Source organism: Lemur catta, chromosome 18 (assembly GCF_020740605.2).
Source record: "Lemur catta isolate mLemCat1 chromosome 18, mLemCat1.pri, whole genome shotgun sequence".
NCBI lineage: Eukaryota > Metazoa > Chordata > Mammalia > Primates > Lemuridae > Lemur > Lemur catta.
In genome coordinates this window covers 38,904,875-38,928,519 of record NC_059145.1, presented here as the reverse complement: position 1 = coordinate 38,928,519, position 23,645 = coordinate 38,904,875, and the positions used below count along the sequence as shown (strand labels likewise).

At 40.3% G+C, this 23,645-nt stretch overlaps 1 protein-coding gene across 3 annotated transcripts in view; it reads right to left on the bottom strand.

Annotated features, from left to right (window-relative positions):
* Positions 1-23,645, bottom strand: part of IP6K1 (inositol hexakisphosphate kinase 1) — a 50,366-nt gene that overhangs the window by 11,947 nt on the left and 14,774 nt on the right. The window contains exons 3-4 of one of the 3 annotated variants that reach the window (XM_045530211.1): positions 20,994-21,252; positions 7,180-7,530 (exon numbers count right to left, since the gene is read on the bottom strand). In XM_045530211.1, the coding sequence (XP_045386167.1) occupies positions 7,180-7,402 (223 nt within the window). In that variant the 5' untranslated portion in view covers positions 7,403-7,530; positions 20,994-21,252. The remainder of the gene's footprint in view (positions 1-7,179; positions 7,531-20,993; positions 21,253-23,645) is intronic. The other 2 variants (XM_045530212.1, XM_045530213.1) reach the window with 2 other exon arrangements.

The following is a 23,645-nucleotide window of genomic DNA, read 5'->3' as shown; positions in this document are numbered from 1 at the left end:
AGTGGCACCATCATAGCTCACTGTAACCTCAAGTGATCCTCCTGCCGCAGCCTCCCAAGTGTAATAGCTGGGACTACAGGTGCATGCCACCAAGCCTGGCTAATTTTTTAATTTTTTGTAGAGACAGAGCCTTGCTATTGCCCAGGCTGGTCTCAAACTCATGGCCTCAAGCAATCCTCCCACCTGGGCCTCCCAAAATACTAAGATTGTAGATGTAAGCCATCAGGCCTGGCCTGGAATATATCTTCAAAGAACTTCCTAAGAAAGGGTATACAGAAGGTCAATTTTCTGAGTCCTCTGCTTGATTGTTTGCCTGAAGAAAGAATTCTATGTTGTCTGCAAATACACTTTTACTTCTTCCTTTCCAATCTGGATGCCTTTTATTTTGTTTTCTTACCTAAGTGCACTGGTCAGAACCTCCAGTAAAATGTTGACTACAAGTGGGAAGCATGGACAATCTTGTCTCATTCCTTGCTCTTAAGGGGAAAGCAATCATTTCATCACTAAGGATGATGCTAGCTGTAGATTTTTGATAAATGCCCTCTACAGGGTGAGGAAGTTTCCTTCTATTCTTAGTTTGCTCAGACTTTCTGCTGTTGTGTTATAAAGAATGAACGCTGAATATTGTCAAATACTTTCTCTGAATGTACTGAGATAAATCTGTTTTGTTTTGTTTTTTAGTTTGTTAATATGGCAAATTACATTGACTGACTTTTGAAGATTAAAACACATCTTCATTACTCAGGTAAATCCAACTTGATCATGATGTATTATCCTTCTAATATACTGGTAGATTTAATATGCTAAAATTTTGTTCAAAAAAAATTTTTTTTGAGAAGGTGAGAGTCAGAGAGGGCAAATTTATTATATCTAAGTTCATAAAGGATGTCTGATTGTTTTTTTTTTTTTTTGGAGACAGTCTCACTCTGTTGTCTGGGCTAGAGTGCCGTGGCGTCAGCCTAGCTCACAGCAACCCCAAACTACCAGGCTCAAGCGATCCTACTGCCTCAGCCTGCTGAGTAGCTGGGACTACAGGCACGCGCCACCATGCCCCGCTAATTTTCTCTATATATATTTTTAGTTGTCCAGATAATTTTTATGTCTATTTTTAGTAGAGACGGGGTCTCGCTCAGGCTGGTCTCGAACTCCTGACCTCGAGCGATCCACCCGCCTCGGCCTCCCAGAGTGCTAGGATTACAGGCGTGAGCAACCGCGCCCAGCCTAAAAATTTATTTTTAAACCTATTGCAAAATATGAAATATTATTGACACTTTTCCTTAGCTTGGTTGAGTTTTAAAAATACCTGTGCTTAAGGCAATAATTATATATGTGTGTATGTGTATGTGAGTATTCATACATGTATTTCTTAGCTCTTCTGTTGATAGGGCCTAAAAGCAACCATACTTTAGCAGCAACCAGTACATCTAGCACCAAAATGACTTTTCTAAATGCCATTCCTACAAAGAAAGCAGAGCTCCTTGGTGTAATGGCTGATTCCTGAGTTGGGGCAGGAAAAATATAAGGTGAGCCTGGACTATCTTGTGGTGACAGAAAGTAAAGAAGTAGTCAAAAATAATAGGAGTACATGTCAAAAGTACACAAGAGCCAACTTTAAAGGAGTTGCAATGGCCAAATCTAGAAGAATTTAAACAATAAAATATCCATAAAACCATACTGATAAATAAATGGGTATGAAGGGATAGTTTTTCCTTATAGAATTCTAATTCCTTTTAATTAATAAATATAAAAGGATTGATGGAAACAGAAGTCACCATTAACACACAACACAGTAATAATTGTGGCAGGCAAGATTCATCCACGGATTCTAAAATTAGGGGGCTAAAGTATAATAAGAAGCCGGACATTCAGAGAGTCTCAAAGTACCTCCCCTTAAGATATTTGCCGTAAGGTAATTACAATGGGAAAAACAATAGCTTTACAGTAAAAAAGCCTGAAAGATACCACCTTAACCAAGTTAAATCACCAGTAATAAGACATCTACCTCCTGACATCATGGTTGCCCAGATTATATAACCTCAATCTAATCATGAAACAAAACAATCTGATCAGGAAACAAAACAAGATTTAGGGACATTCTAGAAAATAATTGCTAGTACTCTTCAAGCAAAAGTGTTGTGGGTCATTAAAAACAAAGAAAGACTGAGGAACTGTACCAGATGGGAGGAGACTAAGGAGAACACAATGCAATGTGAAATCCTTGACCAGAAAAATAACATTAGTGGGAAAACTGCCAAATTTGAATAAGGTGTATAAATTAGTTAATAGTCATTATGTCAGTATTAACTTCCTGGTTTTGATAATTATAAATTATACTATGGTTATGTAAGATGTTAGCACTACAGGAAGCTGGGTGAAGGGTTTATGGGAACCCTATATTATTTTTGAAAATTTTATTTAATTTTAAATTTATTTCAAAATAAAAAGTAAAAACTCTTCATTGTAGGTCTTTGAAATATATTAATTTGACCAATAACATCTGTGGTGTTATGAGACATATATTGGTTTTTGTCCACAGTTCCTGGTTTATACCTCCCATAGTCCTTGTTACAGTGTTGGGCACTTTAGGCCTCAGGAGCAGGTGTCAGGAAATAGAATCTCTCTCTCCAGGCCAGGCTTGGTGGCTCACGCCTGTAATCCTAGCACTCTGGGAGGCCGAGGTGGGTGGATCGTTTGAGCTCAGGAGTTCGAGACCAGCCTGAGCAAGAGTGAGACCCCGTCTCTACTAAAAATAAGAAGAAATTATCTGGACAACTAAAAATATATAGAAAAAATTAGCCAGGCATGATGGCGCATGCCTGTAGTCCCAGCTACCCGGGAGGCTGAGGCAGGAGGATTGCTTGAGCCCAGGAATTTGAGGTTGCTGTGAGCTAGGTGACACCACAGCACTCTAGCCCCGGCAACAAAGTGAGACTCTGTCTCAAAAAAAAAAAAAAAAAAGAATCTCTCTCTCTGAACTTCTCTTGTTCTCCTTTCACCTGCCCAAGGTGGGACTCTAATCTGACTGTAGGTCAAAAGAACCTCATTCCAAAGAGGGTTCTATCCCATACCCTAAATGAAGAAAAGCTACACAAAGAGACAAATCTGAACAGATAAGCCTTGCTGGGCTTAGATCATGTGCTTTTTGTCCAATCACATTTCTACACAGTTGTCAATCATACCTATGTAATAAGCCTCCATAAGTAAACCAAGAGGACTGGGTTCAGAGAGCTTCCGGAGAACTGCACATATGGAGGCAGATAGGAAAAGGGAATAAGAACTCATCCACTCCCACTCGTGACAGGAGGGTGCTGTGCCCCAACTCCACAAGGACAGAGCCTCCTCTGCTCAGGACTCTTCCAGACTTTGCCCTATGTGTCTCTTCATCTGCCTATTTATTTGTACCCTTTAAAATATCCTTTGTAATAAACCACTAAATGTAAATAAATGTTTCCCTGAGTTCTATGAGCCACTGCAGCAAATTAAGCAAACCCAAAGGGGGGGGGTCGTGGGAACCCCAATTTGAAGCCAGTCAGTCAGAAGTTCCAGAAGCCTGGACTTGTGACTTGTGGGAAGGAGGAGTTAGTCTTGATGCCTTCACCCTGTGGGATAATGGTATCCCGGAGCAGACAGTATCGGAATTGACTTAGAGGATGCCCAGCTGGTGTCTGCTGCTTGGTGTGTGGGGAAAAAACCCACATTTGGTCACAGAAGTCTTCTGTGTTGATTGCTGTGGAGTTTAGAGGAAAGTATGGTTTGGGGAGTGTTTTCCCAAAGCAGTATCTTTGACTATTCTGTTTTCATTGACTAAATTGGGCTTCACTTGACTTCAAAAGAGGGGATTAATTTTAGTTTGAATGAATTTTACTTTTGAGAAAGTATATTTGTTCTTCCTTATTGAAAATGGAGTCTAATCAACAAAAATCAAGTTGATCCTTAGGATTTGTTATAACCTTTAAAGATATCCATTTGCCAGTGTGAGAGGAGAATGTGAGAGGAAATACTGAACCAATGCTAGAGACTGCCAATCTTTCTCCAGGAAGCACCTTGAGGTTGTATAAAATGTCTTGTCCTACTTTTAGTGGTTATAATTTAGAGAATATTTATCTGGAGCCAGGGCCCAATTGCCTTTTAAGGGATTTTTTCCTTACCATCAGAAGAACTCTATGAGCTAACAGTACCTATAGTTCTCTTTCTGGTTTTGTCATATTTATGGCAGAAGATCTGGCCATGAATGTGTTAAGTATGGATGGATAGGCAGATGAAGCTACGTTTATAAACCATTTGGGACTGTTGTTCCTTACCACTTAGAGAAGGTAGTGTGTTTGATTCTGGCTTCTCTCTTGTTTTGTAGCCTTAGAACATTTATTCTTCCAAATTTAATAGTCTTCTGATTGTTTTGAAAGCAGTAAAAACAAACCACCTAATTCAAAACTGCACAAAGGACTCAAAAAGATATTTCTGAATAGAGATATACAAATGGGCAATAGCACATCGACATTATTAGTCACTAAGAAAATGCAAATCAAAACCAAAACGAGACACCACTTCATGCCTACTAGGATGGCTAAAATAATTAAAAAACAAAAACAAGAAATAAGTATTGTCAAGGATGTAGAGAAACAGGAACACTGCTGATAAAAATGTAAAGTGGTGCAGCCACTGTGGAAAACAGTTTCGCAGTTCCTCAAAAAGGTAAACACAAAATGACCATATGATCCAGCAGTTCCACTCCTAGGTATATACCCCAAAGAACTGAAAACAGGGACTTGGCACAGTGGCTCACGCCTGTAATCCTAACAATCTGGGAGGCCAAGGCAGGTGGATCATTTGAGCTCAGGAGTTCAAGACCAGCCTGAGCAAGAGTGAGACCTCGTCTCAACTAAAAATAGAAAGAATTTAGCTGGACAACTAAAAATATATGCAGAAAACATTAGCCAGGCATGGTGGCACATGTCTGTAGTCCCAGCTACTCGGGAGGCTGAGGCAGAAGGATTACTTGAGCCCAGGAGTTTGAGGTTGCTATGAGCTAGGCTGATGCCACAGCACTCTAGTCTGGGCGACAGAGTGAGACTCTGTCTCAAAAAAAAAAAGAAAAGAAAAGAAAACAGGGACTCAATGAATACTTGTAAGCCAATGTTCACAGTAGCATTATTCACAATAGTCAAAAGATGGAAATAACCCAAGTGTCCACAAAGAGATAACACATAAACAAATGTGGTATATACTTAAAATGGAGTGTTACCCACAAAAAAGCATGAAGCTTTGGCTGGGCACAGTGGCTCATGCCTATAACCCTAGCGCTCTGAGAGGCCAAGATGAGAGGATTGCGTGAGGTCAGGAGTTCGGGACCAGCCTGAGCAAGAGTGAGACTCCGATTCTACTAAAAATAGAAAAATTAGCCAGGCGTCATGGCATGCCTATAGTCCCCACTACTTGGGAGGCTGAGGCTAGATCACTTGAGCCCAAGGCACTGGAGGTTGCAGTGAGCTATGATGACACTACTGCACTCTGGGTAACAGAGCAAGATTCTGTCCTTCCCCTCCACCCCCAAAAAAGAACGAAGGTCTAGTACATGCTATGACATGGATAAACCTTAAAAACATTATGCTAAGTGAAATAAGCTAGACACAAAGGACAAAAATTGTATGATTCCACTTATAAAAGTCAATTCTGATATGGATTGGCTTTTTTCTTTTTTTCTTTTTAGAGACAGGGTCTCGCTCTGTCATCCAGGCTGGAGTACAATAGTGTGAGCATAGCTCAGTGTAACCTCAAACTCCCGGGCTCAAGAGATCCTCCTGAAGGGAGGGAGGGAGGAGAAAAAAAAAAAAAAAAGAGAGATCCTCCTACCTCAGCCTCCTGAGTAGCTAGGACTGTAAGTGTATGCCACACCAAGCCCAGCTAACTTTTTTTTTGGAAGTGATGGGATCTTGTGTTGCCCAAGCTGGTCTCTAACTCCTGGCCTCAAGCAATCTTCCTGACTTGGTCTCCCAAAGTGTTGGAATTACAAGCGTGAGCCACCATACCCAGCCTAGTTTATCTAATTTGAAACTCCCTTAAGTAAAGGATAGTGTCAACATGACTGAAATCACACAACTTTAAAAAAGTTAAAAAGCAGGACTCAAAAAATAAAACTCACACACAATGGATGATCATAAAAATGTATAAACACATTAACAAAGACCAAATTTTAAAATAAAGTAAGGGCTGGGCACGGTGGTTCAGGCCTGTAAACCTAGCACTTCAAGAGGCTGACGTGGGAGCATCAATTGAGGACGGGAGTTCTAGACCAGCCTGAGCAAGAACAATACCTCATCTCTACAAAAAATAGAAAAATTAAGCCAGGTGTAGTGGTGTAAGACTATAGTCCTAGCCATTCTGAAGGCAAAGGCAGGAGGATCGCTTGAGCCCAGGAGTTTGAGTTTGCAGTGAGCTATGATGACGTCATTGCATTCTAGCCCAGACAAGAGAGTAAGACTCTGTCTCAAAAAACTAAAAAATAAAATAAAATAAAATACTCAAGCCAGGAGTTCAAGACCAGCCTGGGTAACACAGCAAGACCTCGTTTCTATTAACTTAATTTAAAAAATATGAAAATTTTAAAAATTAAAATAGGACAAAGTTGATTCCAGTATAATATTCATGGGGCTCTTTTCTATAAAGTTAATTTGTATCTTAAAACAAATTATTTTTCCTTCAAACATTAGGACTTCCAGGCCCCAGAGATTCTCTCAATTTCTTACCATCAATTCATTCCCTCAGCACACACAGACACAGGTTCCACAGAGCCTCCTTTCCAGTCATCCAACCTGGATGTATCACTTACATCCTGGAAATATCACTTCGTCCTCCTCTGGGGCCTGAGAAGTGCTTCCCTCTTCTCTCTTAGACTCTCACGGCAAACAGGGGAAAACTCCTTGATAATAGCATGCTCTTCTCCACCAATCAGACTTAATTCTGTGAATTAATTCTAGCTTTACCTATCAATGAGTTCAATTTTCAAGATCTAAAGACCTTGCAGATGCTTTTAGCCTCTAATTTTGCCTAATAAAATGACTTAGCTGCTTTGAGACAACAGAGACCTACAGTCACATCACATGGCAAACAGAACAAGGAAAACTGAGCCCAGGGTCTATAAGCCCAAGGCTGCCACTCTCACTAAACTGGCCAGTGACTGACCTTTGTACTCAGGGGTGAACTCCTTCATTTCAGGAGGAAGGGACTCGTAGAATCGTTGTTCCCGGGAGATGAGGGGCTTGCACACAGTGTGGTCATCGTAGCGCATCATGCTGCTGTGTCCGCCCACTTGGTGGATGAAGGGCTCCAGGAGGACTCCCCTGTCTCCAGCCCGACTTGCGTTCTTGCCATACTGCCCCACTTCCATGGTTTGACAAACACACATTGCGTTGGGGGCCAGTTGCACACTGAGGGCAGAGGAGGCAGCACATGGGCCACAAAAGGAGAGCTAGGTTGAAGATCCTGGCAAGCTAAAAGCCAATGGTCAGACTCTGTTCAGCTTATTATTCTGTCCTACAGAAAAGGAGAGAGAAAGAGGGAATCAAAACATCTGGCAAGTCACAATTTCCCTGGAGTGCCATGAGTAACAGCAGGTACTCTTGTTTTGTTCCCTGATGTGTGTGTCCCAAGCACACACAACACTGCTTGGTACATGAGAAGCAGTTGGTAAATTTTTGTCGAATGTGCAGCTCTGGTCTCCTCTATCCATCTTTTTGTGCACAGAAGCTAACATTCTCTTCCTTTCCTAGTTCTCAGATTCCTTCTAAGTTCTCTAAAGGACAGATATGAGGAAAGCAACTATCTCAGTTTGCTTTGCATTCAAAGATGATGAGATCAGAAAAAACAGAAGGCAACAGAAATTTGTTCTGTTCAGTCTCCTAATGATGTCCAGTGCTAGTAAGAGTGTTTCCTTGACTCCAAGGAAGGGTTTTTACCTGAAAAATCAAGTCATATTAGATTCGCAAATTCTCCACTAAAGGTGCCAATGACCAGATAGGAAACCTGACCAGACAGGAAAACCCATTCCATGATGAGTTGTAGAAAAGGTTTTGTTTTTCCCAAAGGAATTCAGGTTTCAGATTTCTTCTACTTTAAATCTATGGCTGTCAATTTATAACCATGTCTAACACTTTCCCTCTGACTCTATACCAACCAGTGGGACAAGGAAAAGCTCTTTGTACTCAAACACCTCCCTATAACATCAATTTTCTCTAAAGAAAAGTTAAAGTAGTTGGCAACTTCCTTAATACTGAGCATATTTTAAAATTACAAACGAAGTAGGCAAGACTATATCTGAAAGATTAAGAACAAAAAAGAAAAATAAAATATCAGTAGAACAGGAATGTGGTCCTACCTGCAAAAGATAAACCACTGTTTTTTTTTTTTTCTGGACCTCATAATTATGGGCAAAATGGGGTATACAACAACACCACTGCGAAACTGCAAAATCTTCTTAACCCAAAGGTGCCCAGGCAGCTATGTTCTTTTTTTTTTGAGACAGAGTCTCGCTCTGTTGCCCGGCTAGAGTGAGTGCCATGGCGTCATCCTAGCTCACAGCAACCTCAAACTCCTGGGCTTCAGCAATCCTACTGCCTCAGCCTCCCGAGTAGCTGGGACTACAGGCATGCGCCACCATACCCGGCTAATTTTTTCTATATATATTTTTAGTTGGCCAGATAATTTCTTTCTATTTTTAGTAGAGACGGGGTCTCGCTCTTGCTCAGGCTGGTCTCGAACTCCTGACCTCGAGCGATCCACCCGCCTCGGCCTCCCAGAGTGCTAGGATTATAAGCGTGAGCCACTGCGCCCGGCCTGCTATGTTCTATTTTACTACTGTCATCAAATATTCTCTTCTCCCCTTCCCTCAAACAGATTGCATTATTTTAATGCATACATACTTTTTTGCCTAGTTACCCACTTTCTAGTCCTTCAGGACAAGGCAACTTCCTACCCCAAGGAGTTTTCCCAGACTCCATTCTCTCCACACTTGAATATAGTGCAAACTTCTATAGCTCCTAACGTACCCTATGCCAACTCTATCACAGCAATATGCCACTGTACTGTCATCTATTTACTTTTCTGTAATCACCACCAAATCACTCTCTCTTATCTTCATAACCAGGGTCCAAAGCAGTTCCTGGTATGCAGTAAATGCTCAAAAAAAGATTTGTTGTAATGAATTAAATAATCCCAGGCAGAGCATTGTGAGTAAAAGTACAACAACATGAAAATAAATCTCAAAGAGTCAACATTTAGGGCAAAAAGTGGGGAAGCAATTGTGGACAGCCTTTTTTCTAGGGGAGGACAGATCATGGTCTCTGGAGGTACCCACTGTGGCAGTGGACTCTAACCAGGACTGCTAATCGGTTCCTACCTTGGCCCCAGTCAGGCTAAAAGAGGCTTATCTCTGGGGCTCCACTTCTCCTGGGGATTGCCTTTGACTATAGATACAAGGAGAGTACTAAACTTTCTAGTCATTGGGTAGCTGGGAAAAGAGAGGGGTTGACAGTGCCAGGTGTCCCAGAAGTCTTGGGCAAGAAGAAGGTCAAGGCTATGGCCATGCTCTGAGAGATCCATAGCAACTTCTGCAGCTTCCATAGGACTGAGGGGCAAACGTTAAAATCTTCAGTTTTATCTAGACTTTTGATATTTTATTTCCATATGATGTCTACATAAAGTCATAGCATTGTTTTTGTGTTTGAAATATTTTCCTAGTAAACAGGTAAAATATACCACATTTCTATAACTTTGTTTTGGCATTACTTATATAAAACTGGAACCTGAAAAAGTAGAAGTACCCAGAACTCTCTCTCAACCTCTGTGAAACCCTGTTTACAAGGTATAGAGCCTTGGGTAAATCACTTAATTTCTCCAAGTTTCCTCACTTGTAAAATAAAGATATGCCCAGTCCTAACCCTGTGGGATTTGCAGATGCAGGTAAAGAGCCCAGCACTGGAAGTACTGAAAATAGCAACAGCTCTGACTCTTTTTATAAACAACGAGGGCCTACTGTAAAAATCACTGACTGAGAGGGCTGTAGATAATGATAGTGGCTGCCTGTATGACGTCTTTCTCTGCTACTTCATTACTAATAGAGCCTCAATCTTGTTTAGGTAAACAATTGCACATTTCTGCTCCCCCAGGGGTCATGGGATTCCACTGCTTTGCCTATGAGTTTATGTATCTCTGAGCTATATAATACAGTCTGTCTGTCCTTTGCTTTAAAACACTTTGGTTCTATTTTTAAGATAATTATTGCATAAAACAGAAAGAAAGATATTTATGAAAAGAACATTCTTGAGATTCTTAAGTTGATTTTTTCTCACTGGTGAACTGCAACACATGTAAGTAAATTTACACTGCAAAGATGTTAGCTACAATGTAGTTAGGCTGACTTTCTGGTTATAGTAACCAACTCCTTGAACATGTAATTGAACTTCAAAATAAACTATGTCTCTAATCAAGTAAAATAAAGTTTCTCAGGTTCTTGGCCAGGGGGGGTAGCTCATGCCTGTAAACTCAGCACACTGGGAAGCACAGTGGGAGGATCGCTTGAGGAGTTTGAGACCAACCTGGGCAACATAATGAGACCTCATCACTACAAAAAAACAAAAAAAAAAATTTTTTTTTTAAATTAGCCAGGCGTGGTGGTATGTGCCTGTAGTCCTAGCTACTTGGGAGGCTGAGATGGGAGGATCCCTTGAGCCCAGGAGTTCAAGTTAACAGTAAGCTATGATCACACCACTGTACTCCAGCCTATGTGGCAAAGTGAAAGCCTGTCTCTTTAAAAAAAAAAAAAAAAAGAAAGAAAGAAAGAAAAGAAAAGAAAGAGGTTTCTCATGTTGCTAAAATTTATGTGTTAATTTTTCCTTTTTCAAAGCTGCTGCTGAGGTGAAATGACTTTCAGGTTTTACTATGATTTGTAAATTAATAAACAGGATACTTAATTCTGTAAAAAAATTAAAATGGATCAACTGCAGTATATGCATACATGGAATACTAAGCAGAAATGAAAAAGAACCAACTATTGCCACACACGACACAAATGAATCTCATAGACATGATTTAGCAAGAAACAATCTGGACACCAAAGAGGCTATTTATACAAAAATGTAGTGTTACTTAAATGAAATTCAAAATGATGATAGACACAACAACAGTTACTCTGGAAAAATACTGATTGAGAAAGGGCACAGAAGTGGAGGTGACATGGTGAATATTATAAATATACACTGAGCTATAACTCAGATTTGTGGATGTTTCTGTGAGTTAGACTTAATAAGAAGGAAAAAATAGCGTTGCTCTACATTGGCAAAAAACAATCAGAAAATGAAAACCGTTTAAATATATCCCATTCAAAACAGCAACCAAAACTATAAAATACCTAGACATCATTAAAAATTATGTCAGACCAATAATAAAACTTTACTGAAGGATTTAAAAGACGATATATTATGTGAGGGAGTACTCAATACTGAAACATGATGTAATTTCAATGAAAATCCCAAAGAGGGCCAGGCACAGTAGCTCACACCTGTAATCCCAGCATGTTGGGAGGCAAAGGCAGGAAGATCTCTTCTGGCCAGGAGTTTGAGACCAGCCTGGGCAACCTAGTGAGACCTTGTCTTTACAAAAAATAAAAAAAAAATTGGCTGGGCATGGTGCCACATGCCTGTAGCCATAGCTTCTCAGGAGACTGAGGCAGGAGAATCATTTGAGCCCAGGGAGTTTGAGGTTACAGTGAGCTATGATCACACCACTGCACTCCTGTCTGAGTGACAAAGAGACCCTGTCTCTTAAAACAAAACAAAACAAAAAAACACCAAGAGAATTTTCTGACAACTTTCACAAGCTAACCCTATTCATATAGAAGAGTAAAGGCCAGGCCGGGCGCGGTGGCTCACGCCTGTAATCCTAGCACTCTGGGAGGCCCAGGCGGGTGGATCGTTTGAGCTCAGGAGTTCGAGACCAGCCTGAGCAAGAGCGAGACCCCATCTCTACTAAAAATAGAAAGAAATTATCTGGCCAACTAAAATATATATAGAAAAAATTAGCCGGGCATGGTGGCACATGCCTGTAGTCCCAGCTACCCGGGAGGCTGAGGCAGTAGGATCGCTTAAGCCCAGGAGTTTGAGGTTGCTGTGAGCTAGGCTGACGCCACGGCACTCATTCTAGCCTAGGCAACAAAGCGAGACTCTGTCTCCAAAAAAAAAAAAAAAAAAGACGAGTAAAGGCCAAGTGTAGCTAGATAGCAAAGAGTCAAAGACTAATGAGAGATAAATTGCCCTCCCAGAGAGCATAGCTTTTTATGAAATTATAGCAATTAAAACAGAGTGTGATATTTTGCAAAGAGAAGCAAAGAGGTCAAAAAAACAGAATAGAGATCTTAGAAACTGACACACAGCTAGGCACAGCAGCTCACACCTGTAATCCTAAGTAACATGGGAGGCTGAGGTGGAAGGATTGCTTGAGCCCGGGAGTTCAAGGCTGCAGTGAGCTATGATCACCACTGCCCTCCAGCCTGGGAGACAGAGAGAGACCCCATCTCTAAAAAACAAATTTAAAAAAGAAATTTCAGAAAGAAACTGACACACACTGACATGGGAGTGGAGTGTGTGACTGAGGCAGTATTGAAATCAACCGGGAAAAGATAATCTATGTCAAAAACAGAGCTAGAATAACTGGATGTATATATGGATAAATTACATCACTACTTCTGACAGTACTCCAAAATAAATTCCCAATATACTAAGGACCTAAATGTACAAATTAAAATTTAAGGTAATTAGGAAAAAATTGAAATGCTTTTTGACAAATGATTAAATTCCATAAATAAAACATAAAACACACAAACCACAATGGAAAGCACTGACAAATTAGGCCACATTAAAATTATTCAACAGCTTTTATGCACTATAATTTACATACCATAAAATTTACTAAGTGTACAGTGCAATGACTTTTAGTAAATTTATAGAGTTGTACAACTATCCCTCAAATTCAATTTTAAAACATTTCTATCACCCCGAAAGAACCCTCGTGCCCACTTACAATCCCCCTGTTCCCATCCCCAGCCACACTAAAATTATTTTTTGTATAAGAGAACCGTAAGCAGGGCTGGGCACAGTGGTTCACATCTATAATCCTAGCACTCTGGGAGGCCGAGTCAGGAGGATAGCTTTAGGTCAGGAGTTTGAGACCAGCCTGAGCAAGAGCAAGATCCCATCTCTACTAAAAATAGAAAAAATTATCTGGGCGTGGTGGGACATGCCCGTAGTGCCAGCTAGTAGGGAGGCTGAGGCAGGAGGATCACTTGAGCCCAGGAGTTGAGTATGAGGTTGCAATGAGTTATGATGATGTCACCGTACTCTAGCCAGGGCAAGAGTGAGACTCTGTCTCAAAAAAAAAAAAAAGAGAAAGAAAACTATAAGTGAAGATAGAAGTCAAACAGACTACAAGACGGTATTTGCAACGTTTATAACTGCAAAAAATTAATAAACAGAATATGTGAAGAATTCTGATAACTTTAAGGCAATTCACAAAAGAAGAGGCTCAGAGGGCCAATAAACATATAAAAAGATGCCCTTTCCACAAGTAATCAGGGAAATGCAAATTAAAACAATAAACGATTTTATTCCCAAAAGATTGGCACAAAATGAAAAATTAAAAATCTAAACATATCAAGCACTGGCCAGCCAGAAAGAAATGGCTCCTTTCCTATTCTGTTTATGGCAATCCAAAACCAAAGACATGCACCTCCACAACCCAGCATGTGCCCAAGACGACAGGTTCAAGGCTGTTCACCGCATCGTTGTAAAAGATAAATGGGAAACCACCTAAATGTACTTCAAGGGGGAAATGGATAAATGGGTATATACATCAACTGTTCAGTACTGAATGATGTACATATGTCAATATAAATAAATTTCAAAACCAAATTGGAAAAAGTTAAGAAATAGTATTACTAGTATGATGCCATTACTGTAATTTTTTAATCCATAAAACAGTACTATACCACACATGAATTTATGAACCCATATACATATATACTAACAAGAACAATGATATGGAATGGAAGGGTATGCACCAACTTTAGAGAGGAGAGAAAAGGAGGGGATTGGTATCTTGGAGGAAACAGGAACTTTTAGCTCCATCTATAACTTCTTTTTAAAAAGTTTAAAGCAGTGGCTCATACCTGTAATCCTAGAGGCAGGAGGATTGCTTGAGGTCAGGAGTTTGAGACTAGCCAGAGTAAGAGCAAGACCCCATCTCTACTAAAAAAAAAAATTAGCCAGGTGTGGTGGCACACACCTGTAGTCCCAACTACTCAGGAGGCTGAGGCAGGAGGATCACTTGAGCCCAGTTTGAGGTTGCGGTGAGCTACAATGACACTACTGCACTCTAATCTGGGAGACACAGTGAGACTCTGTCTCAGGGAAAAAAAAAAGTTTGAAGCAAATATGGTAAAATGTTAACATTTTAAAACCTGTCAAGTATAATAGCCTTTTTCTCTGAACTTACATTTCATAAAAAACAAAACAAAACCTCTATTATGCTATTAAAAAAAACCCTTGTGTCAATAAACAGTAAATGATAGGGGAAAGAACACACTATCAATGGTTCCAAGGTTTGGTATGAATTCCATCATAGTCCTGTGGGAGGTGGGAAGAAAATACTAGAACTCCTTGATCTGTTTTCTTCACTTGGCCTTCAAGCACCACTCTCTTCATCTTCCTGTTACTCAGTCTAGTTTATTGGTTTTTCTTCTTCTCAATCTCTTAATGTTGAAGGCCCTGAGGCTCAGTCCTTGGTCCTCTTTCTTTCTTTTTTTTTTTTTTGAGACAAAGTCTCACTTTGTTGCCCAGGCTAGAGTGAGTGCCATGGCGTCAGCCTAGCTCACAGCAACCTCAAACTCCTGGGCTTAAGCCATCCTACTGCCTTAGCCTCTCGAGTAGCTGGGACTACAGGCATGCGCCACCATGCCCGGCTAATTTTTTCTATATATATTTTTAGTTGGCCAGATAATTTTTATTTCTATTTTTAGTAGAGACGGGGTCTCACTCAGGCTGGTCTCAAACTCCTGACCTCGGGCAATCCACCCACCTCGGCCTCCCAGAGGGCTAGGATTACAGGCGTGAGCCACCGCGCCCGGCCTTGGTCCTCTTTCTTGAACACCAGATTCATATATCCAACTGCTTATTAAGTCTAGGAAGACTAAATTTAACAGCCAAAAACAGAATCTATTCCTCCTCATCAAAAAAATACCCCCCTATCTACAGCATCCCCAATCCCATTTTTACAACTGCTCTCACCAAAAACCTGACAGTCACTCTTGATTCCTTTCTTTCTCTCAAACCCCACACCATGTAATCCTACAAACTGCACCTGCAGACCACATCTAGAATCCAATCACTTCTCACAATCTCCCAGGCCACCATCCTGGTGTGATCCCCAACACCTCGTACTTCCTAACTAGCCTCCCTGCTTCCATCATGGTCTTCCTGTCTATTCTCAACACAGCAGCCACAGTGATTCTGCTAAGATGATAGGCCAGGTGTGGTGGCTCATGCCTATAATCCTAGCACTCAGGAAAGCCACGGTAGGAGGATTGAATGAGCTCAGGAATTTTGAGACCAGCCTGACCAAGAGCAAGACCCTGTCTCTACCAAAAGTAGAAAAAATTAGCCAGGCATGGTGGCATGCCTGTAATCCCAGCTACTTGGAAGGCCGAGGCAGGAGGATCGTTTGAGCCCAGGAGTTTGAGGCTGTAGTGAGCTATGATGACCCGGCTGCACTTTAGCCAGGGTGACAGAGAGAGACCCTGTCTGAAAAAAAAAAAAGAGAGTATGTGACTTCTTTGATCAAAATCCTGCAATGCGCCCCTCTCTTCCATGTTTCCTGAGTGCGTGGCCACCATGGCATCCAGCAAGGAGGACAGCACCGATGGCAGCACCTCAGAGGCCAGTGAGGAGAGGGAGGCCACTGGCAAAAGGAAGTACCTTGGCTTGTTGGCCACCACTTGGCTCACCGTCTAAAACATTGTCATGACCACCGGGCAGTTGGTTCTAGCTATTGCCATGGCAATTTTTATACAGAAAAAGGAACATACAACAGTTTAGATAGAAGTATTCAGAAAACACTTAAATTTTTCCAGACATTTGCCTTGCTTGAGATATAATTTTTTTTCTTTTTTTGAGACAGAGCCTTGCTCCCTCACCCTGGCTAGAGTGCAGTAGCATCCTCATAGCTCACCAGTACTCTCCATGCCCTTTCATATGCTCTACTTGTTCTTTTTTCATGGCACTTATCCCCTACTGACATATCATATACTGTACTTACTGGTGATGTCTATTGTTTATTATTTATTATTATGTCAGCTTCATGAAGATATCCTAAGTGCCCAGAGCAGTGCCTGACACATGGTAGTCACACAATATAGCTGAATAAATGAATGTATGTTTATGATGTACTGAACAGTTGTATACAATAGTATAAGTATATAACATGTGAAAAAATGTTTATGAAAAATTTGTTTTTTAAATATTAGGGTTGTAAACCAAAAAAGTTTGCAAACTTCTAATCTAGACCTACCAAAACCAGAACAAAGAGGTAATGTGGCTTTACAAAGAACAAAGTATGTTGGCCATTGACAGAATTCCAAATCTGCAAATAAAGAGAATATAAAATTCTGTGTTTTGATTCTAAAAAGATTTGATATATAAAAAAAAACAGGTTTAAATATACCTGGGTAAGAATAGCAACAATAACAATAAAAATCTCAACAAAATATAGAAGGAAAAAGACGATAGCTTATAAGGGAGAGGATTATACTGTTTTTATCTATAATACAAAAGAGAAACACAAGGGGAAAAAAAAATCAGGCAAACACACAAATAATCTCAAGTATAAATGATAAACCAGACCAAAGAACTTGTTGAAGCAAATTTAGGAGATACAACGTAAGTAGTGTTTTTTTGGTTTATCTGTTTTAATTCAGTAACACAGCAAGCCTAGAAAGTGGCAACGAATAAAAAGCCCTGGCAAAGGAAGAGAAATTGTAATCAGATATGGTGCCAAACAAGGTCAGGACTATTTTTAAGAACTAGGAAGGCACTGTCTCCACAGCAATTGCAAGACAATACCTGGCCACCAGCTTCTTTAGTCCGGAGGGCACAGACACATGCTAAAAATGCAGATAAGCAGGCATGCACTCTAAGAAGCTCAGTTAGGGCCGGAAGCGGTGGCTCACACCTGTAATCCTAGCACTCTGGGAGGCCAAGGCGGGCAGATCGTTTGAGCTCAGGAGCTCCAGACCAGCCTGAGCAAGAGCAAGATATATATATAATTAGCCGGGCATGGTGCCAAATGCCTGTAGTCCCAGCTACTCGGGAGGCTGAGGCAGTAGGATTGCTTGAGCCCAGGAGTTTGAGGTTGCTGTGAGCTAGGTTGACGCCACGGCACTCTAGCCCAGACAACAGAGTGAGACTCTGTCTCAAAAAAAAAACGCAGCTCAGTTAGAATTCCAAATTCTGTGGCCAACATATTTTTACAGCCTCAGATTAACCACATGGGTTTGATATGCAATCTTTTTATAAAGTGAAGCATCCTTGGTACCTCTGCATTTCACAGGTATTTTAGCAAATTTCTTCAAAATTTCATTAAAAATTGGTTTATAAATACAGTATTTCTATTAACCTCTCTAAAATTAAATATATCCACTTAAGCACTAAAAGTTATCATGACAAAGTATCATGCCCTTTAAAAAAATCATAAAATTTGTTTTTTTAGATTAAAGTCAAACTTGGTAAGTCAGAAATGCTAAGTAAAATTCTGGCAAGAGTTGTTTTGGTTTTGGCAAATGTGTCTTTGTTTTGTTTTTTACGGTCTAATACAGTACAAGGGAAAAATAACAACATTACTCTAAAAAGTAACACAATAAACTGATAAGTCACTAACAGAAAAGAACAACACATAAAGCTTGGGTTATAGAGCTCTGGATTCTATGAAAACTCATTTCTAATTAATTTCAAAAATAAAGACACACTGATATGGACTCTGACAGGAAAAGATACCGAAAGACCTTTAAATTCATGAACAAAAAAACTACAACAGAAAACTAACATGAAAACATGTTTGTTCTCTAAAGCATATAACCAAGGGAACCTAATGCTTTCTTAAAGTCAAGTCCACTCTTACCTTTGCATATGAGACTGTAGAGTAGGTACTGATACAGATTAGATACACTTATCAGGGTGAGAGAATGCCCCTCCTTCCCTTCCCGCAACCGTCATGGATTTTTTTCTAGCAGATGCTCACAAATCTCTCCTCTGAGCAAGAGGAAACACAGGAAACATTCTTGACACATGTAGGGCTGCCAACCTGGGCCTGCCCTTCCAACCTACCAGGGACTGGTACTTTTCATCTAGAAACCAGAAATGTGTACATTGGTCTGGAGCAATCTGGGAGAAGAAGGGGAAAAGGCTTAATGGAATCTATTGTTGTCTCCAGAGAAGAGATGAAGGATTTAGATTCTTGGGTCCTATCCCAGGGGGAGGAAACCATGGCCACCTGGCTAAGAGCAAACAGGGAGCAAGGAAAAAAAGAAAACTTGGCAGGAGGCCTGGATATGCCAGTCCAAAGAACAGCCAGAAGAGAATTTTAATTTAGGACAAGGAGAGAATCTAGAGTCCAGTGAACCTCTTTCCTGTTTTTACTGGGTTTCTAAAGATTAGAAACCTATGCTTCCCCAGATATATTTCTTTAGTAAAGACTTTTTTGAAAATGGCTGTCTCAACTGTGCTTAGAAGTAGGGGGAAAAAAGGTATTTGAGGACAGAATTTTAAGAACAGAGGTCCAAAGTGATATAGGAGAAATAAAAATGAGAAAGCACCAAAAGAAAGGAGAAACAAATGTGCTCCATTATTCTCATACTAAACATTCTCTGCTCACAATTATGCTGTAACAAGAAACCACAGCATTATGTGTGCTGTGACTAAATAGTACATGGGAACCATACCTGAATCAGCTAAGTCTCACCTAGCACATTTACAAATGAATCTAAATATGGCCAAACTTAGACAGCACATGTGGAGATGGATGGGAGAAGTGGTCCTAAAAGAAACAAAAAACCACAGAACACTCATAATAAGACTATCTAAACTGCTAAAATATGGAATGAGGAGCTTCCATATTTCCTACCACCACTCCCACTGAAGACCAAAGCTGAAGAAAGAACCTTCTGCACAACTGAAAGAAAGATACAAAGGGACGGTCCCAGGCCTGTTCTCATAACCTAGGTTTCTGGCATGATTGGTAAACTCTGGTTCCTTTTCTTTACCTTTATCCTATTGTAGCTCAACTAAAAAAGAACCTGAGCACAGCTGGGGCAAGCCACTGAGGCAAAGGTAAATAAACTTTAAGGTCACTGGGAGGTGTACATACCTCCCTACTGGGGAATTTTCCTTCATATCTTTTGAATAAAATCTGCTCCATTTCAGAACAGAAACCAAAGAACAATAATTCTTGTCATTCATCCTAATTTCAATTATCTGTAAGACTGGTTATTCCAGGTACAAATCTGCTACCTTATGCTAGTAATATTCACATGTGTCCTACTATTAGAGGTAAAAGATTGAAATAAAATTTCTTACACCTAGGAGAGGTAAAGCCAAAGCTCTGTCACACCACTGACCTTTTTAGACTATCTGAGGGCTTCATTCAGAATCCCTCATCAAAGATGGTGACTAGCTTAAAACAAGAAACTTAGAACGATGTAACCATGAAATAAGCTCCTGTTTTTCCATGGTGTCTCAATGACATCACAAAACTGTCAGAATTCCAAAAGGGTTTTAAATCACTAAATTCTGTCCTATTGTAAAAGAGGTACCAAAAGACAACATACAGCTAAAAATCAAATATGGCTACAATCTAGAGGACTCTTCCTTTGGGTGTAAAATCACACACTTAAATGTCTTGATGCTCCACTACTCTGAAGACTATCTGAAAATGTAACCAATGATCAAATTCTTCAGAAATGGACATTTAATTGTATTCTGTTCTAGTTGGGGAATAAGGTGAGGTACACACCACAAAATATAGCTCCAGTGAGTTTTACTCTTTTGAGATAACCTGCTGCTACTCCCACATAGGAGCTGGGGCCAGTTCAGGTTCTCATCTCCGAGGATCATACTCCTGGCATCCTATGTTCCTGCCTTCCTGTTGGACCTCTCCCCCTCAAGAACTATGCAGCATAACTTCTTATGCAGTTAGACATTTAGAAAACAATGTAAGGAGATTTCAGGGCACAAACTCTGTAAGAATTCCCTCCTTTTAGATACCACATAATCCTAGGGGGACATTAATGACCATCTATTTGAATATCCATCACGTAGATACAGATTTTATTAGCAGGTACCCAGAAGCAGATCAGCAACATGCAAAGTAGAAGAGAGTGTGGGGAAAGCCAGTAAACGGAAGAGGTAAATGACCAGTATAATGCCTCACAAAATGTGATCAGGTTTGACTGCTTCAAGCAGATTAGATTGCAGCTATCTTCTAACCCTCCAGTGAAACACCAGAACTACTACTTTTAAGCACTTTAACTTTTTTTTTTTTTTTTTGAGACAGAGTCTTACTCTGTTGCCCGGGCTAGAGTGCCGTGGCGTCAGCCTAGCTCACAGCAACCTCAAACTCCTGGGCTCAAGCAATCCTTCTGCCTCAGCCTCCTGAGTAGCTGGGACTACAGGCATTGCCACCTTGCCCGGCTAATTTTATATATATTTTTTTTTAGTTGTCCAGCTAATTTTCTTTCTATTTTTAGTAGAGACGGGGGTCTCGCTCTTGCTCAGGCTGGTCTGGAACTCCTGAGCTCAAACCATCCACCCGCCTGGGCCTCCCAGAGTGTTAGGATTACAGGCATGAGCCACCACGCCCGGCCTTTTAAGCACTTTAAACATTAGAAAAACATTTCTATGTACCTCATAGACCACCCATAGTTCCAGACAGATGGGGACTTTTACCCACACAAATCCATCAACAACTTCCCAACTTAGAAAAGTGGAAAGATGGCTTCAAAGATATGTCATTCCCTTAAGAGCAGGTTGCAAACCTCTCTGCTCTCACAGCTTCTTCTCCTGACTTTCATGTGACATGAAGAATTAAACAGCCTGAACAGGTAGAGCTCTCAGGATTCCAGGAGTCAGAAACATTGTGCAAAAAATGTTCCAGGAACTCAACCTGGAAGGAAGCATAAATTCCACAATTAACAAGTTGTGTATCCTTTGATATCCCAATTCACCTATTTTCCCTGCCAATAAATTATACCTGAGACTACTTATCTACTTCTCAGAGAGAGGTAATGTGTATGAGAGAATACTTTAAAAGTACATACTATACTGATGCAGCTAAAGCTTTAAAGCTTTAGAAGTATAAGACATATAAAATTAATGACTTAAGGTTCTCCTTAGACAGAAAAAGAACAAAGTAAACCAAAGTAAGTAGAAGAAAGGAAATAATAAAGACACAAGCAGAACTCAGTAAAACAGGAAAAAGAAAAAACAAGAGAGAATGAATAAGGCCAAAAGTCTTTTGGAAAACAATCGATACAATTGGTAAACCCTCAAAGAAAGTGATCAATAAAAAAGGACAAAAATTACCACTATTAGGAATGAAAAAAGGGATCTCAATACAGATCCCACAGGCTTTAAAAGAATAACAAGGGATGGCCAGGTGTGGTGGCTCACACTTGTAATCCTAGCACTCTGGGAGGCTGAGGTGGGAGGATTGCTTGAACTCAACAGTTCAAGACCAGCCTGTCCAACATCAAGACTCTGTCTCTATAAAAAAAAAAAAAAAAAAAATTTAACATTAGCCAGGCATGGTGGAGCACTCCAGTAGCCCCAGCTGCTCAACAGGCTGAGGCAGGAGGATCCCTTGAGTCCAGGAGTTTGAGGTTACAGTGAGCTATGATCATGCCACTGTACCCCAGCCTGGGCAACAGAGTGAGACCCTGTCTCAAAAAAAAAAAAAAAAAAAAAAAAAGAGCCACGTGCAGAGGCATGTATCACAAGGAACTGAGGCCTCCTGCCAATAGCTATGTGAGTAAATTATCTTGGAAACAGATCCTCTAGCCCCAGACAAGCCTTCAGGAGACATCTTAACTGCACCTTCATGAGAGACTGTGAGCCAGAACCACCCAGACAAGCTGCTCCTGAATTCCTAACCCTCAGAAATTGAGGTATAAATATTGCTGTTTTAAACTGCTGATTCTTAATTTGTTACACAGCAATAGATAACAAATACAGGAGTCTTTTCAACAAATGTTGCTGGTACTGTAACAACAGAAACCCATTTAGGGGAAAAAAATGAACCTCAACCCCAATCTCACACAATACACAAAAATTAATTTAAGGTAGATCAGAGATCTAAATGTAAAAAGCCAAAATTATAAAACTTCCAGGTGAAAACATAAAGAATAAAGTTGTATAATTCACATTACCTGACCAAGACTTGCTAGAAATCTCCAAGACTTAGAGGTAGGCAAAGATTCCTCAGACAGGACACAGAAAGCAAACCATACAAGAAAATACTGATAAGTCAGACTTCATCAAAATTAAAAACATCTGGCCAGGCGTGGTGGCTCACACCTGTAATCCTAGCACTTTGGGAAGTCGAGGTGGGAAGCCCACTTGAGGTCAGGAGTTCAAGACCAGCCTGGACAAGAGTGAGATGCCGTCTCTACAAAAAATAGAAAAATTAACTGGGTGTGGTGGCACGTGCCTGTAGTCCCAGCTACTTAGGGGGCTGACTGAGGCAGGAGGATCCCTTGAGCCCAGGAGTTTGAGGTTACAGTGAGCTAAGATGATGCCATTGCATTCTAGTGGGGGCCGACAGAGACCAGACCATGTCTCAAAAAAACAAAAATTAAAAACATCTGATCTTTAAAATACACGAATAAGAAAATAAATAGGCAAGTCACCATGGACTAAAATATTCACAAAACATGTATCTGAATGGTATCCAAAATATATAAACAGCTCCTAAAACTCAGTAATTAAAAAATAAATAAATAAATAAAACAAAACACTGGGCAACTTGGTGCATGCCTATAATCCCAGCTACTCAGAAGACTGAGGCAGGAATATCGCTTGAGCCCAGAAGTTTGAGTTCAGTCTGGGTAACACAGCAAGACTGTCTCTAAAAATAAAAATTTTTTAAAAAAGAAAAAAAAAAAATGAATTTTTTAAATGGGCAAAATTCTTGAATAAAATAGTTCACAAAGGAAGCCATACAAAGACCATTCAGTACAGGAAAAAGTGCCCAACATCATTAACTTTCAGATAAATGAAAATTAAAACCACCACAAGTGCTGGGCATGGTGGTTCATGCCTATAACCATAGTACTCTGAGAGGCCGAGGCAGGAGGATCCCTTGAGCCCAGGAGTTTGAGGTTGCAGTAAGCTATATTATGCCACAGCACTCTAAAAGGGCAATGGAGTGAGACTGGGTCTCAAAAAAAAAAGTGGTTAAGGTAAAAACACTGATAACATACTAAATGTTGCTGAGAATGTGGAATGACCACAACTCTCATACATTATTAGTGGGAGTATAAAAATGGTACAACCATTTTG